The sequence below is a fragment of the Anomaloglossus baeobatrachus genome, chromosome 4, assembly GCF_048569485.1.
Source record: "Anomaloglossus baeobatrachus isolate aAnoBae1 chromosome 4, aAnoBae1.hap1, whole genome shotgun sequence".
NCBI classification, from domain to species: domain Eukaryota; kingdom Metazoa; phylum Chordata; class Amphibia; order Anura; family Aromobatidae; genus Anomaloglossus; species Anomaloglossus baeobatrachus.
Genome location: NC_134356.1, coordinates 686,622,896 through 686,640,655, shown reverse-complemented (window position 1 = coordinate 686,640,655; position 17,760 = coordinate 686,622,896). Strand labels below are relative to the sequence as shown.

Below are 17,760 nucleotides of genomic sequence, written 5' to 3'. Positions count from 1 at the left end.
ATCCAGGGAGATTAGGTACTGTGTAATTGGTTGTAAAAATCTTGATTATGGTGCCCACCATGGACAAAAGAACATCAAGATCTCTGGAGATGGACGTGTAACCTTGAGATTGTTTATATTTTTCAACAATTTTGGTTATAAAGTCATCAGACAGTTCTCTTCTCCACTTTCTGTTCTGCATTCCTAGTGTGGCAAACAGAGACACAATGTAAAGATTGAGTCAACTTCTCCTCTTTTACTCTGTTTTTGGGTGTGATTTTCATTTTGCCCACACCTGTTTCTTGCCATAGGTAAGTTTTTACAAGCATCACATGCTTGAAAAATAGTTGTTTACCACAATTTTGGAAAAATGGCAATAATTTTGTTTGGCTCATTTTGGAGGTTTTGTGTAATATTATGTTTATTTTGTATAACAAAACACGTGTAACGGCAACAATTTCAAGGGTGCCAACCCTTTCGCTCATGGCTGTATGTGTCTGTTGCAAAGCCAAACTGTGTTGTAGGGAAATATTGAAAAGTGATGAACCAAAAACAAATGGAATGTTGAAATCGAAATTCATGAAAGTCTTCCTTTAGTGTTGTAAAATTATGAGTAGGTCCTTAATAATAAGGTTCTTCATGCACGGTGCTCTTACCTTTAAATATTTCAGTTTGTATAGTTGTGTTTTTATCTTTTGATATACAAACCTAAATATTTATGTAGAGCTTGCAGGATTTCACGGTTCCGCAGAGTATATATGATTGGGTTTAGCAGTGGTGTTACAAGGATGTATAGAAGAGACACCACCTTGCTAGTATTTGCTGAACCGTCTTTTAATGGGAAAAAATAAACACTTATCAAGGTCCCATAATAAGTGCAAACCAAAACCAGATGGGCACTACAGGTAGAAAAGGCCTTCTTCCTTCCCATAGATGATGTTATCCTAAAAATGGTAAAAGATATCAGAACATAGGTGACAATAATAAAGATGAACGGGAAGAGGATTACCGGAACAGAAAACAGGACAGCCTGGAGCTCCACTAAGGACGTATCAGAGCAGGAAAGTTCTAGTATGGGGGAAAGATCACAGAAAAAGTGATCAATAACATTGGGTCCACAGAATTTCAGTTTCGAAACTAGAACTGTAATAATTAGGGTTATAAGAAATCCGACGAGCCAGGGCCAAAAGACCAGACTAAGTTGGAGTCTGAAGTCCATGATTGAGATGTATCTCAAGGGATTGCAGATGGCCAAGTAGCGGTCATAGGACATCACCGTGAGTAGAAAGCATTCAGAATTGGTTGATGCAGAGAAGATATAAAATTGTATCAGACAGGCAGCAAATGAAATTGTGTCACCATCTTTGATGATGATGGAAAGCATTTTTGGCACAATGTTGGTGGTTGATAATATTTCAAAAGAGGAAAGCATGCTGAGGAAAAAGTACATGGGAGTACGGAAACGATGGTCATGGGTCACTAAAGAAATGATCAAGAGGTTTCCAGTTAAGATTCCAATGTAGATTAAGAGAAAGAGTGAAAAAAGGAAGCCTTTCAGATTATGAATGCTGTCAAATCCAAGAAGTAGGATCTCTGAAATCCCGGTCTGGTTACTGTCATTCATTTTAAAAAACAGGTTGGTTCACAGGATCTAATAATAATAATAATAATTTAATTTGATTTTGTAAATTAGATTTTGTTATTTTCCCATTGAAATATTTGAAATCATCATAAAATATAAGGACAAGTCATGAAATCTTGATTTGTCTAGGTTGTTTTATTCTATTAGAGGTTGTGTCTTGCGAGATACCATAAAAGCTCCGTGCACTCGCCTGGCCTTTTATTTTAAGTTGTTTTATTTTACTTTTTACAATAGGACCTAATATCAATGACTCTTTAACAAAGAGGTATTTTGGTCAGTAATTTGCATAAGTACTTTTAAGCCTGACTCAAAAGTAAAAAAAAAGAGGTACAATGTTTTCACATTCTATTATTCCTTTTTGCATTCTGAAAATACATCACAGTTAAAGTAGCCCATGGTGGATCAAGGGGAAATCCAAAAGTTAGGGACGCCCACAATCAGTTGATATGAAAGTGAGCCTGTCAGAAACTGTATTATTGTAGCTTTTTTAAAAAAATGATGTGTGGTCACTAAAGCAGGAAAATTATTCTTAAAGAGTTTCTTTTGTCTTTCACACTGCATCCGGGCCTGGTCATTAACTTTTATGAATATTTACTGTTTTCCCTTCCCACCGTCTGTGCCAACGTCTAGGATTGGTTGCCCTCTCACTAGCTCTATGGGTAAAAAAGTGGATTGTAAAAATAAATAAATAATTGGAGAACCTATCATATGGTCTCACGTATTTTGATGCTTAGTGCATGCGCAGAAAAATCAGACAGCTACAGACTGCAGCCCCAAGCTGTGCATGTTATCTTTGCCGTGTTTCAAAATAGGAGGGACCCAACACTTTTGTTTTACATTATTTAAATAATTAATTTTTTTGATAACCTGCCAAGATAAAGCAGACAGCTGGGGGCTGGTATTCTAAGATTGGGGTGGCCCATGGTCATTGGATTTTCATCAGCCTAACAATAGCAGTCCACATCTACCACAGAATTGGCGTATTCATTAGATTCCCCAATTCCATTGCATACCCAGATCATCCCGATTGCCCTGGTTTGTAAAAAAATGACAGCTGTAATCAAGCAGGAGGTTAGTAAAGGGGAGTGGAGACCCCCCCACTGCTAATCATGTAAGTAAAAATAAACACAATACACAGAAAAAATTAATTTATTTAAAAAACAGTACCCTCTTTCTCCATTATGTTAAAAACCAAAATACCCCTCTAGGTCCAATGTAAACCACAGAAGGTCCCATGACAATTCTGACGCTCCTGTAACCAAGCACTGTGGCATAAGGGACAAAATGATAGAGCCACAGATGTAAGCTGTTTTGTCACTGAGTTCACCTGAGGTCACAGCTGGGGTTCCCACGGTACCGTAGCTATCATATCAGGTTAACTGACCTCAAGAAAACTCATTAAACTAAATGACTTCAATTTAGGCAAAGTCACTGAACTCAATGGCAGATTACTAGATTAGACTATGAGCACACGTTCAATATGAAAACTGTATGCACCAAAGAAAAGGTGACTTGCCAGTAGAGTCCTGGTGATGACTGTTTATAGCAAATTTAGCCAACAGTAAGTAAACTGCCCAATCCTCCTGGTTCTCAAAGACAAATCTCTTAAGGTACTGTAAGTTTAAAATTTTGATTTTTGCGCTCTGTCTAACCTTTTGACTGAGGATGGTTGGCAAAAGAAAAGAAAACTGCAACCCCAGCACAAAATGCTTTCCAAAATTTGGAAACAAACTGGGTTCCCTGATCGGAGACACTTTAAAAGGAACCCTATGAAGGTTCAGAATCTCATTGTTAAACACCTGAGCAAGAGTCGTGACATTCTGAAGTGCCGGTAATCTGACAGAACCTAATCACCACTAAAACCATAGTCTTTCCTGCAGACAAAGGTAGGTCAATATTGACATCCATGGATAAATGCGTCCATGGTCTACTATGGATAGCCAATGGCCCAATAGATCCAAACGACATTACCTTGGAATGTGGACAAATACGAGTCACTTTGAGGAACCTGATTTACTGTCTCCAGAGGTGGAGACTGATGATGATGAGACACAGATGCCATCAGGTCAGCCTACAATCTCAAGTGGGAATGAGGATGAGATGGAAGACGATATGGTCAATGATGAGTCCACTGATCCGACCTGGACCATTGAAATGCATAGCCAGCACAGCCACACAGAGGAAGATGGATATGTAGCACCAACATAGGAACCAAGGAGTAGTGGTTTGCCTAGAGTGAGAACTGGGTCAATAGTTCAGAAGAGCATACCCACTGTGGCCTAAGTCAGGGCAAAGGGGCATTCAGCTGCTGTCTGGAAGTTTTTTTCTGAAAGTCCTTCAGAGAAAAGCATTGTAATCTGTAGCATCTGCCATGCCAAGTTGAGCCGAGGCCAGGACAAAGGCAACCTGACCACCACAAGTATGCGAAACCATATGGCCGCCAAGCACTCCAATAATAAGTCATGGAGGGACTATGTGAATTTAATTTGATTAAGGAGTGTGATAGGCCACCCTAAAAAGATGTGTTTTTAGGTAGCATCTGAAGCTGAGTAAGTTGTGGTTCATCCTAGTTTCTTGGGGTAGAGTGCTCCAGAGGATTGTTGCAGCGCGGGAGAAGTCTTGGATCCAGAGTAGGAGGTTTGGATTAGTGTTGATGTTAGTCAAAACTTCTTTGAAAATCGTAGAGAATGGGTAGGGTGATAGACAAAGATGAGGGTGGAGATGTAGGGGGGTATCTGCACTGTGGAGAGCTTTGTGGGTGAGAACAAGCAATTTGAATTGATTCCTGTGATATACGGGCAGCCAGTGCAATGACTCTCACAGAGCAGAAGCATTTGAGTAACGGTTAGTCAGATACGTTACCCTGGCTGCAGCATTATGGATGGACTGTTAAGGAGAGAGTCTAGTTAGGGGAGACCAATTAATAGAGAATTGCAGTAGTAAAGGCAGGAGTGGATCAGGGCAACAATTAGGGTTTTTGATTATTCCATGGTATGAAAGGGGCAGATTCTAGAGATGTTCTTGAGGTGCAAGCACCAGGAGCGGGCAAGAGATTGTATATAGGAGATGAAGGAGTGATCGGTGTCGACCCCCAAAAAGCGAGACTACTGCCTAGGAGTTATTATGTGGTGTTTCCGTGATCTCTTAGCTGTGGCTGCCCCAAGATACAGTGTTCCCAGTCGTCACTATTTTGCCCAAGCATGTGATAAACAATCTCAACCATGCTCTGACCAACGCCATAACCGTGAAGGTCCACCTAACAACAGACATGTGGACAATTTGTTGTGGAAAGGGACGATACATATCTGTCACGGTAAACTGGTTAAACCTGGTTGAGACTGGGACAAAGTTGCAACTTGGAAAAACACACATCCTACCCAAGCCAAGAATAGCGGGCCCAACTTCTACCAGCGTTTCTGGCTCATAATATGCCTCTTCCTGTCTTCCCTCCTCCTCCTCCTGCTCCTCATCATCTGCTGAATTACCTTCCCCATCACTGCCAAGCAGGGAGCTTTGCGACATCGCATCAGCAAAGTGACAGCATGCTCTACTGAAGCTGATCTGTTTAGGTCAGAAGCCACACACTGCAGCAGAGCGGTGGCAAGGTATAAAAGAACAGACCAATCAGTGGCTCTACCTGCTGCACCTCCAACCCAGCCTGGTTGTTTGCGACAATGGGCATAACCTGGTGGTAACTTTAAAGGTCGGCAAGCTGGTACACGTGCCATGCACGGCTCACATGTACCAACACAAAAACAAAAAAGTGAGCCGGAGTACAAGTTGGATGCAACTTGTAAGCTGATGTTCACTTGAGAAGGTGTTGCCATATTAGCCTCTATTTCTGCCATTCCTCCACTGCTTTTGCTGGTCTCACAGCATTGCAAAAGCACTTGAATTTGCAAAGTTATCGACTCATGTGCGACCTGCCCATGGGGTGGAACTCTTCGTATCATGTTGCTGAAAATTAGTGAGCAGCAGAGGGCAGTAGCTGAATACCAGCTTCAGCATGCCCTGTCGAGTGGATGTGGAGCGCTGACATTTGTGAAGTTCTTGAGAACTTTGAGTACTGCACCAAGCTCGTGAGCGGTAATCAGACTATTATAAGCTTAACAATCCCATTACTGTGTCTGTTGGCCCGTTTTGCCCGCAGGCGCTGGCCCTTGGATCTCTAGCATGTGGCGGTGGCTGTATATCCTCTCTGGGTGGACTGTTGCCTTCAATCGGGACTTGGTTGTTGGGAAACCCCTGGGGTTCCTGTCACATTCGGATTTGACTATTGACGGCGGCTCCAAGCCTGGTCGGGGTCCGATGGCCCTGCCTGTGTGCTTAGCCTCACTCCGTTCCCCGGTCCGGTACCAGCGGGCTGACGCCCGACCTTGGTCCTTGCGGCTCTGCGGAGTTCCACCAACTCCTGCAGACGGGCACCACCGTCTGCCAACCTTGCTGTAAGTGCCTGGGCTCCGACCCAGTCACCTGAAGTGTTTACTCCTCTCACTTTCACCTCCAAAACTGATCTGACACTTTTCCCGCCTCCAGGCCTGTGAACTCCTTGGTGGGTGGGGCCAACCGCCTGGCTCTGCCCCACCTGGTGTGGACATCAGACCCTAGAGGGAGGCAACAAGGGTTTTTGGTTGACTGTTGTTGCTGCCTAGAGTGGGGGGGTGTATGTTGTTATGTATGTGACTACCTGGCTAGTCCAGGGCATCACAATTTCAGTTCCCTTCATTCCCCAGAACACTTGGCCCGATCTTTCATTATACGCCTTGAAGGTGCTGGCCTGCCCGGCTGCTTGTGTGATGTCAGAGCGTGTTTTCAGTTCTGCTGGGGCAATCATCACTTATAGGTGCACGCGCCTCTCCACAGAAAATGCAGACAGACTTACTCTGATTAAATTCAATAAGGACTGCATTTCTCCAAAGTTTGTAATCCCTCCAGATGATGGCAACCAAACTAAATTCCCTAAAATGTTGATTTTTACTACTGTTGCCAACGTTCACCACTTCCCATATAAAGATGTTTCCTTCCTGCGTCAACCATACCTCATATAAAAATAGCAACAAAAAAAGGAATAAATATCCTCCAAAAATTAAAAATTACTTACAGCAAAGATGGACTGCAGTTGTACATCGGCCAGGCCAAAAACTAGTACTCTAGTAGGATACAGCTAAATCCCAACTAAGTGGAGGCATCTCAGGTGCAGGAGGAGCAAATCACACACACTCTTCCAAAAAAAATGGAGTAGGCAATTGCTAGATGATAAATCTGCACACTGATGGCTTGCATAGAGCGCTGTTCACACATGCAGATGCACAGTCACAAGCCCGCAACATATTAGGTGACGTCCATACTATTAGATCAGGCGGGCTGCCAAGCCGTACTCCATCTGTGCACCATACAGGGACAGGAACTCTAATATGCAAGGCCTAACAGAAAGGGGCCGGGCTGCATTCTGTACAAAATATATGAGGTTTTAGTTTTTTTATACAGATAAAGCCAGGCCCCTTTCTGTTAGGCCTTGCACATTAGAGTTCCTGTCCCTGTATGGTTCACAGATGGAGTACGGCTTGGCAGCCCGCCTGATCTAATAGTATGGGCCTCACCTAATTGGCTGCGAGCTTGTGACTGTTTATCTGCATGTGTGAACAGCGCTCTATGCAAGCCATCAGTGTGCAATTTTATCATTTAGCACATGCCCCCTCCTTTTTTTGGAAGTGTGTGTGATTTGCTCCTCCTGCACCTGTGATGCCTCCACTTAGTGGGGGTTTAGCTGTTTCCTGCTAGAGTACTAGTTTTTGGCCTGGGCGATGTACACACTGCAGCCCATCTTTGCTGTAGGTCATAACTCAGCCCAGGCTAATTTGTGTAAACACTGTGCACATTGTACAGTGGTAGACAAACCAGGACAGTACTCCTACTGCAGCCTTACTACTTTATGTCATTGGAGGACTTTGTGATGGTGACTCCCTACATTAATTATGACTCAGGCCATAGGGCTAAGTTTTGTAAACAATGCACATTGTGAACTGAACAAACCAGGACAGTAGTCTAACCAAACTAATATTTGTCATTGGAGACCCTTATCATGGGTTTCCCACAATATGACTGAGATAGGGGATATATATTCAATAGCAATATAAAATTACTGTTGATGAACAACTGATGGCCCCATGAAAACATTTCATCTTCCAACAAGACAACGACCCAAAGCACACAGCCAAGAAAACCAAGGCCTGGTTCAAGAGGGAAAAAATCAAGGTGTTGCAGTGGCCTAGTCAGTCTCCTGACCTTAACCCAATTGAAAACTTGTGGAAGGAGCTCAAGATTAAAGTCCACATGAGACACCCAAAGAACCTAGATAACTTGGAGAAGATCTGCATGGAGGAGTGGGCTAAGATAACTCCGGAGACCTGTGCCGGCCTGATCAGGTCTTATAATAGACGATTATTAGCTGTAATTGCAAACTAGGGTTATTCCACAAAGTATTAAACCTAGGGGTTGAATAATAATTGACCTACACTTTTGTGTTGAAAATTTATTAAAATGTAACTGAGCAACATAACTTGTTGGTTTGTAAGATTTATGCATCTGTTAATAAATCCTGCTCTTGTTTGAAGTTTGCAGGCTCTAACTTATTTGCATCTTATCAAACCTGCTAAATCTGCAGGTGGTTGAAGACTACTTGTAGGCACTGTATGTTTAGCTTATCAGGCAGCACAAAATGCTAGTAATACTGCTTTGTATTTGGCAAGCGCACTATCAATGTAGTAATTTGGCAGATGTGGACAGCACAAGACAGGTTGTGACTCCCTAAATATTCTAGACGAAAAGACTGACTGCACTCACCAAACCCTGACGTGTGAACAGGTGCATAACTGAACATGACACTTGCCACAGGTAATCTTATCCTATATAGCAGGTTCCTACTTGCCCAGACAGGAGGTTTTTAACCCAGAGAGAGGCTTCAGCATAGTGTAGGTACCCAGTTATGAGATATGCCGTGAAGGGGCAACTGGGCAGATATACAAATGGCCATTTATATATGCTAAATATCTCATTTTTTCTTAGATTTTCCTTTGCAGTAATGCAGGTCCATGTTCACACATTCATTGTTTCCATACGTTAGCATTATCAGAGTGCAAACTGTCTTTTTTTGTATTTTTTGTCCCTAAATATTCTAGACACAGGACTGATGCATTTAGTGTATCAGGCAGCACAAAAAAGTAGAGCCCTGCTTTGCATTTGCAGAGGCCACTAGCAACGTAGTAATGTAGCTGATGTGGATGGAAGGCATAAGTTAGGCTGTGAACCCCTAAATATTGTAAAAAAAAAGTACCAGTGAGTACTTTGTACCAAGCAGTACAAAATGCTAGCATACTGCTTTGCAAGGCCACTAGCAATGTATTAATGTGGCTGATATGGATGCCACAAGCCAGGCTTTTAACTCCTAAATATAGTGGAAACAGGTCCTGATTCCCTACCTAATCCACAATCTCCCCCTTCCTGCTGTGACCTTGTTCAGTGATTTCAGCTTTTAAAACAGCTATTGTATTTTGGACAGTACTATGGAGGTAGTACTAGTGACATGCTCTTAAAACTCTATCCCTGCTCAAAAATCTGTCCCTCCATACACTACACTGACCTATACATTGCAGATAGTCCTGAAATATGCTTTTTGTGTTATTAATAGACCTACACTATCCCTAGCAGCTGCTCGCTCTATCCCTATACTCCTGAAACGCTGGCTCCTGATGCAATGCGCGCAAAATGATAGTGGAAGGCTTTTATAGCCCCTTTGACACTGTGCAACCAGCCAATCACAATAATGCCACAACCAAGATGGCTGTGGCATTACTGTGATTGGTTAAGAAGCCCAGCACATTTAGTGGCTGCAAATCAGGTGCGAAAACAGCTGGGCGGGACATCCGAATATAGCGAGGCGAATACACAAAAGCTCAAAACATAATGAATTGACAGAATTCTGCACTATTCTGCAAATAGGGAATAGTAATGATTACACTCTCTCATCACTAGCTGTAGGTCATAATCATCAACAATAACAGAAATAAACACTTGAAAAAGATCCCTCTGTGTGTAATGACTCTATAATATATATGCATTTCCCTTTTTGTATTTAATTACTGAAAGAAATTAACTTTTTGATGATATTCTAGTTTATTGGGATGCATTTTTATTTGTCACACATTGAATAAAAGTATAAAAGTATAAAAAAAGTATAAAAATCAATTAATGCTAGAGGCAGATGCCTGTTTATCAACCTAAGTATAGCAGGTGGTGTCATCTTATGATGCAACATTTCTGGCTCCCATCACCTCTCTCAGAACATGATGTGATGCAATAGCAGCCTGGGGTCAACTAAAAGCAGTCATTGCTGCCATTAACTGCCCTCCCATTTAGCCAGGCTACAGGTTAAGCTTTATAGGTTCAAAATGTCTAGTTGGGCTAAAAATAAATTCAAAATAATAAAAAAATGCTTTAAAAATCATAAATAAATGACTAAAAATATTAAAATTTGAATCATCCCTTGTTTTCCACTTAAAATATAATGAAGTATTAATAAGTTAAATATATTTAGTTTTGCTGTAATATAATCTTCAAAAAAAACTAAACTGAAAAAAGATGGAAAGACAGAATTGCCATGTTATGTCACTGCTCCTTTCCTCAAAATGTATTAACCTCTTCACGACCGATGATGTACTGGTACGTCCTAAATCATGAAGGGGTGATCACCGCTGGCTGCTGCAGTGATCCAGCAGCGATCACCGCACATGTCTGCTGATTTTTACAGCAGACATGTGTGTCTCGCAGGTGCAGGTGTATCCGTGATCCACCCGTTCTGTTAAACCCTTAGATCGCGCTGTCAAAATGCCATAGCAGATAACGCGATTTTACCCACTGCCAGCGGAAGCTATATGATGTGATTAAGAGGAGCCAAAGGTTGTCATGGTAGCATAGGGTAATGTCATGACCCCTGTTTCTATCATGACTCTTTTTCTGTTACAGCCAGCAGAGCGCTGCCTGTAACAGAAGACAAGCATTTATCCTGGTCTGAGCTGTGCAGCTCTGATCAAGGGAAATGAATAAGCGATCAGGCTGCTGATCCTTATCTAGGGGCACTAGTAAAATTAAAAAAGCAAAAAGAAAAGTTTTAAAAACTTAAAGTTCAAATCACCCCTCATGCGCCCCATTGAAAACTAATCTAAAAATATACACACATTTGGTATCGCCGTCTTCAGAAATGCTCAATCTATCAAAATATAAAATCAATTAATCTGATCGGTCAACGGCATAAAGGCAAAAAAATTCCAAATGCCAAAATTACATTTTTTGGTTGTTGAAAATTTTGCGCAAAATGCAATAACAGGCAATCAAAACGGAGCATCTGTGCAAATATGGTACCAAAATGTCAGCTCAATATGCAAAAAATAAGTCATCACTGAGCCCCATATCCCAAATATGAGAACGTTATGGGTCATGGAAAATGCAACAAAAAGTGTGCCACTTTTTTTGGTCAAATTCCTGAATTTTCTTTGACCCCTTAGATAAAAGTAAACCAATATATGTTTGTTGTTTACAAACTTATACCAACCTGAGGCTTCACATTGACACATCAGTTTTACCATATAGTGAATAAAATATCCCAAAAACAGTTGCACTTTTCTAGCAATTTTTTTGCATATGTAATTTTTTTGCCATTTTACAGTACACTGTTTGGTAAAACTTTTGATTTCCGTTAAAATTCAACATTTCTCACAAAACCAAGCCCTCATATGGCAAGATTGATGGTAAAGTAAAAAATTTACGGTTCTCAGAAGAAGGGGAGAAAAAAAAAGAAAAACTGAAAATCGCCCGGGGGTGAAAGGGTTAAAGAGCAAAGAAAGTACAGTACAAACCCCAAAGATTATTCCGGTAAAAACATCAGTTGGTCATTGCATGAAAAAACGCAAAAGTTTATCAATTTGAAAATAACAAAGAATGTTACAGGTCATTGAAAATTGAGTGATAAACCATTTTTTTTTGTTTTGGGAGAAAATGCTTCAACACTGAAATAATCGCAATGACCTGAAGAAACATATTATTGTTACAATAATGCCGTAAAAAAATGGAATTATTTTTTTTGCAACTTGTGACTGTACTTGGAATAGTTTCTTATTTTTTTAGTATGATACTAGCCATAGTACCTGGGCGTTGCCCGGGATAGTAACTGTCTCTCTCCGAGTTTCTGTCTGTCTGTCTCTCTGTCTGTCTGTCTCTGTATCAGTCTCTGTATCAGTCTCTGTGTCTGTCTGTCTCTCGCTATCTCTGTGTCTGTCTCTTTCCCTGGCTGTCTCTTTCCCCGTCTGTCTCTGTCTCTTTCCCTGTCTCTTTCCTTGTCTCTGTCTCTTTCCCTGTCTGTCTCTGTCTGTCTCTCTGTCTGTCTGTTTCCCTGCCTGCCTGTCTCTTTGACTGTCTCTCTCTCTCTCTCTGTCTCTTTTTGTCTCTATCCGTCTCCCCACCGACATCTTATTACCTCACACATAAGCTTCTTGTACTAACAATTTATTTTGTTCCTATAGCAACCACTCACAGCTGCTATTAATAACTTATAGCTTGCAGCTCCATTGACTTAAATGGAGGCAGGTTTTTTGGAGAGTAACTGTAAAGTGTGGGGTTAAATTTTCCCATCCAAACATTGTCTATTGCGTTCCCTGAGTCACATTAGGCGTCTGTGCAAAATTTTGTGATTGTAAATACGATGGTGCGGATTCCTTAAGCGGACATACATACATACACACATACGCTCAGCTTTATATATTAGATAGAGTAAAGTGAACAATGTCATTCAAAACTACAACTTGTCCTGCAAAACACGAGTCCTCGAATGGCAAAAGAAAAATGAGAAAATGTTTTCTCTTAGAAGAAGAGACGAATCATATGAAAGTGTGAAAACAAAAAGTAGGCCATCCATGAAGGGTTTAAAAAACTATGTAATACTGTTGTTACACCCGTGATAACTAGTGATGGGTGGGTGTGCGTGGCACTGCACAATTGAGCATGCTCGGGATCGAACTGTGCTTACCTGAGTATTGCAGGTGCTCGGATGTGTTGTTGGTGAACCATCGAATACAAAGTACAAGCTCAATTCACTGCATGATGTTAGCAGGCACCACAGTGCCAGAAATGCTCTGTCTATGGCTGGCTGTATGTGGGTGGAGAGCAGAACTGACCAATAATGACTTCCATTTTACTTATTACTCGAGTTGAGCCCGCCCGAGCATCTCATTTGCTTGCCTCTAATATTCATCACTCGAGCATTGCAGTATTTACTCATTTTTTTCGAGTAGAGAGCACCGAGTACTGTAGGGCTCACCCATCGCTAAAAAAGATCTGACCTATAAAACTGTTACTATTCACCTAATTTGTCTCGTTTGGAGAAAAACTAAAAAGGAATGGTTCTCAAAATATAATGATAAAAAAATGTATTATGGAAACTGGTGACCAAAATATGTATCCTCATTTGATGGTAATAAAAAAATATATACGGTACTAAAGATGAGCAAGTTTGCTTTGGATCCAATTAAACAGATCACTCAACTTTGACTTGTATCAAGGTTCGTTGAATTCGTCAACTAAATCAAATGTTGTCTTTTCCACTCTTGGGACCTCAGAGCATAATAAACATTAAGTAATAATTAGAGATGATCGAACACTTCCATTATTTGGCTTCGCGAATATTTTCCGAATACCTCGCCGCTATTCGACTATTTGCGAATATTCGAAGTGCAATGTAAGTCTATGGGAAACCCGAATAACAACTATTCCGAACTATTCGGGCTTCCCATAGACTTACATTGTGCATCGTATAATTGAATAGCGACGAGGTATTCGGAAAATATTCGCGAAGACGAATATTTGAGGTATTCGATCATCCCTAGTAAAAATTAAGCTTAGGAGAATTAAAATTTTGCCAAAACTCAAAATTTAAATTTCTCTACAATAGATTCATTATGTAAAACCAAGATTTCATACAATGAGCTTAACAAAAAAGTTGAACTCTCATCTTTAACACCATGTATCATAGTATCATAGTATCATAGTTTTTAAGGTTGAAGGGAGACTCTAAGTCCATCTAGTTCAACCCGTAGCCTAACATGTTGATCCAGAGGAAGGCAAAAAAAACCCCAATGTGGCAAACAAGTTCCAATGGGGAAAAAATTTCCTTCCTTCGTCCACATCCGGCAATCAGACTAGTTCCCTGGATCAATACCCTGTCATAAAATCTAATATACATAACTGGTAATATTACATTTTTCAAGAAAGGCATCCAGGCTCTGCTTAAATGTTAGTAGTGAATCACTCATTACAACATCATGCGGCAGAGAGTTCCACAGTCTCACTGCTCGTACAGTAAAGAATCCTCGTCTGTGATTATGATTAAACCTTCTTTCCTCAAGACGTAGCGGATGCCCCCGTGTTCCAGTCGCAGGCCTAGGTGTAAAAAGATCTTTGGAAAGGTCTCTGTACTGTCCCCTCATATATTTATACATTGTGATTAGATCCCCCCTAAGCCTTCGTTTTTCCTGTCTTGGTATTGCAGCCCCCCCATTCCTCTAATAATCTTGGTCGCTCTTCTCTGCACCCTCTCCAGTTCAGCTATGTCCTTCTTATATATCGGTGACCAGAATTGTACACAGTATATAAGTGCGGTCGCACTAGTGACTTGTACAGAGGTAGAACTATATTTTTTTCATGAACACTTATACCTCTTTTAATACATCCCATTATTTTATTAGCCCTGGCAGCAGCTGCCTGACACTGTCCACTAAAGTGAAGTTTACCATCCACCCATACACCCAAGTCTTTTTCTGTGTCTGTTTTACCCAGTGGTCTACAATTAAGTACATAATCATAAATGTTATTTCCTCTACCCAAGTGCATGACCTTACATTTATCTACATTAAACTTCAATTGCCACTTCTCAGCCCAATCCTCCAATTTACATAAATCTCCCTGTAATATAAAATTATCCTCCTCTGTATTGATTACCCTGCAGAGTTTAGTATCATCTGCAAATATTGAAATTCTACTCCGCATGCCCCCAACAAGGTCATTTATACATATGTTGAAAAGAAGCGGGCCCAATACTGACCCCTGTGGTACCCCACTATGAACTGAGACCCAGTCCGAGTACGTACCATTAATAACCACCCTTTGTTTCCTATCACTGAGCCAGTTTTTAACCCAGTTACACATATTTTCCCCTATCCCCATTATTCTCATTTTATGTACCAACCTTTTGTGTGGCACCGTATCAAAAGCTTTTGAAAAGTCCATATACACAACATCCACTGCATTTCCCTGCTCCAGGCTTGAACTTACCTCTTCATAGAAGCTGATCAGTTTGACAGGATCGATCCCTCATAAACCCATGTTGATACTCTGTCATAAGGTTATTTTTCTTGAGATACTCCAGTATAGCATCTCTCAAGAAACCCTCAAGGATTTTACCAACCGTAGAGGTTAAACTTACTATAATTTCCCGGCTCAGTTTTTGTCCCCTTTTTGAATATTGGCACAACATTTGCTATGCGCCAGTCCTGCGGTACCGACCCTGTTATTAAGGAATCTGAGAAGATTAAAAATAATGGTCTATCTATCACAGAACTCAATTCCTGTAGTACTCTGGGGTGTAGCCATCCGGGCCCGGAGATTTGTCACCCTTAGTGATTTCGAGGCGGCGGCGTACTTCCTGCTGGGTTAAGCAGGTAATATTCAAGGGTGAATTTATGGTACCACTGGTCATGTCATCTGCCATGGCATTTTCTTGTATAAAAACCGTAGAAAAAAAGTCATTCAGCAGGTTGGCTTTACCCTCATCTCCCTCCACCATTTCACCAAGACTATTTTTAAGGGGGCCAACACTATCACTTTTCAGTTTTTTACTGTTTATGTAGTTAAAGAATATTTTAGGATTATTTTTACTTTCTCTCGCAATGAGTCTCTCTGTCTCAAACTTAGCTAACTTAATTTGCTTTTTACATAATTTTCTATAATTATATAATGCCTCATCACTACCTACCCTCTTTAATTCTTTTAAGGCTCTCTGTTTTTCTTTTATTGCTTCCCTTACAGCTCTATTTAGCCATAGGGGTTTCCTTCTATTTCTAGCATGTTTGTTCCCATAGGGTATATTTTCTGCACAAGCCCTATTCAGGATGCTCATAAAAGTCTCCCATTTGCTTTGTGTACTTTCATTACTTAGTACATCATCTCAGTTTATTGCACTTAGATCATCTCTCAACCGTTTAAAATTTGCTTTCCTGAAGTTTAGTGTCCTTGTAGCCCCTCTACTAGACATCTTGCTAAAGAATACATGAAAACTTATTATTTTGTGATCACAATTCCCCAAGTAACCCCCAACTTGTATATTTGATATGCGGTCTGGCCTATTGGTTAGTACAAGGTCTAGTAGTGCTCCCCCTCTTGTGGGGTCCTGTACCATTTGTAAAAGGTAATTATCTTTCATTGTTATCAAAAATCTATTTCCTTTGCTGGAACTGCAAGTTTCTGTTCCCCAATTTATATCAGGATCGTTAAAGTCCCCCATAATAATTACCTCTCCGAGACTCGCTGCTTTATCAATTTGCTTTATGAGGAGATTGTCTACCTCTTCCATAATATTCGGCGTCTTATTACACACCCCTATCAGTATTTTATTATTCATCCCCCCCCCTTATCTCCACCCATAGAGACTCTATATTCTCAGTACCCTCACATATGTTGTCACGCAGGATGGGTTTTAAGGATGATTTTACATATAGACACACCCCTCCCCTCGCTTATTTGTACGGTCATTCCTGAATAGGCTATAACCCTGTAAATTAACAGCCCAGTCATAGCTCTCATCCAGCCATGTCTCTGATATCCCCACTATATCATAATTTTCTTCCAACAATATTAATTCTAATTCCTCCACCTTATTTGTGAGGCTTCGGGCATTAGTGTACATGCACGTTACGTATGACTCTGTACCTATATTCCTGCTTACTGTATTGACTGTCCTAACCCTTCCCCCCGTACCACCCCCAATTTCATTACTTGTGCCCTGGTCACTATCTGCACTACATTCCCCTTCTATAAAGTGAATACTGTGTATATAAAGTGAATAATAGTGTATGAACCAGTTCCTCTGTCTGTACCTCCTATAAAGTCTCTTCGTGTCCTTCCGGTTTTCATGTCGATGCTGTTCGCCTTTGGGTAACAGCTTTTGTCTGATGAAGAAGGTGAGGCCGCTGCCTTTATATAATAGTATAGCACATGGTATATATAATTCCCCCCAGGATAACAGCTGTGCTCCAGGAATCCCACATGGAAAATTCAGGAAAAACATACTTTCAATTCTTGAGAAATTCAGGCAGAACTGAATATATCTCTAGTGCAAAGATTGTAGATATATAATAATAATTATTCACTTATACAGCACCATTAATTCCACAGTGCTTTACATATTTTATCAACGCTGTCCCAATTGGAGCTCACAACCTAATTTCCCCAATCAGTGTATCATTGGAATGTGAGATGAAACCAGAGAAACCCATGCAAACATGGGGAGAACATATAAACTCCTTGTAGATGTTGTCCTTGGTGGTATTTGAACCCAGGACCCAAGTGTTGCAAGCCTGCAGTGCTAACCACTGAGCCACCATGCTATCTATACATTGTTATAGAAGTGCTTCTTTTGCTTAAACTGAGGGTATTGATACTTTCTATATAGGAACCACAAGAACATTAAAAATGTAGATTCTGGACATGACTTGATTTTTATGGGCGTACTAAGCATGTTCCTGGGCTATGGCAATAGTCACTTTGTAAGAAGGGGGTAGGAGGGGAGCTTTGTCTATCATCTTGTGCTAGAAAAATTAATTTAGAAAAATACATGATGCCTACAGTTAAACATCATGGAAGCCTTGTTCTTATGTCAAACTGAAAAATAAGGAGCGCTGATAGTGTAATACCAACAGATCAGTGAGGTAGATCAGGAAAAATACACTCACCTGAAAAGGTTGTGAGATAGTCACAACCACTGATAGAGCATAGGATGAAGGCGTCTGCTGCAGCCACACAAGGATGTGCATACAAAT

At 40.8% G+C, this 17,760-nt stretch overlaps 1 protein-coding gene across 1 annotated transcript; it reads right to left on the bottom strand.

The window, feature by feature from the left end:
- Positions 1-667: 667 nt before the first annotated feature.
- Positions 668-1,603, bottom strand: LOC142302866 (putative olfactory receptor 1F12P). The gene has a single exon (XM_075343973.1). The coding sequence runs from the start codon at positions 1,601-1,603 to the stop codon at positions 668-670; it is 936 nt and encodes a 311-aa protein (XP_075200088.1).
- Between the last annotated feature and the right edge of the window lie 16,157 nt (positions 1,604-17,760).

Excerpts from the sequence above, each read along its gene's own strand:
- LOC142302866 (XM_075343973.1), bottom strand. The coding sequence starts at position 1,603 with ATGAATGACAGTAACCAGACCGGGATTTCAGAGATCCTACTTCTTGGA.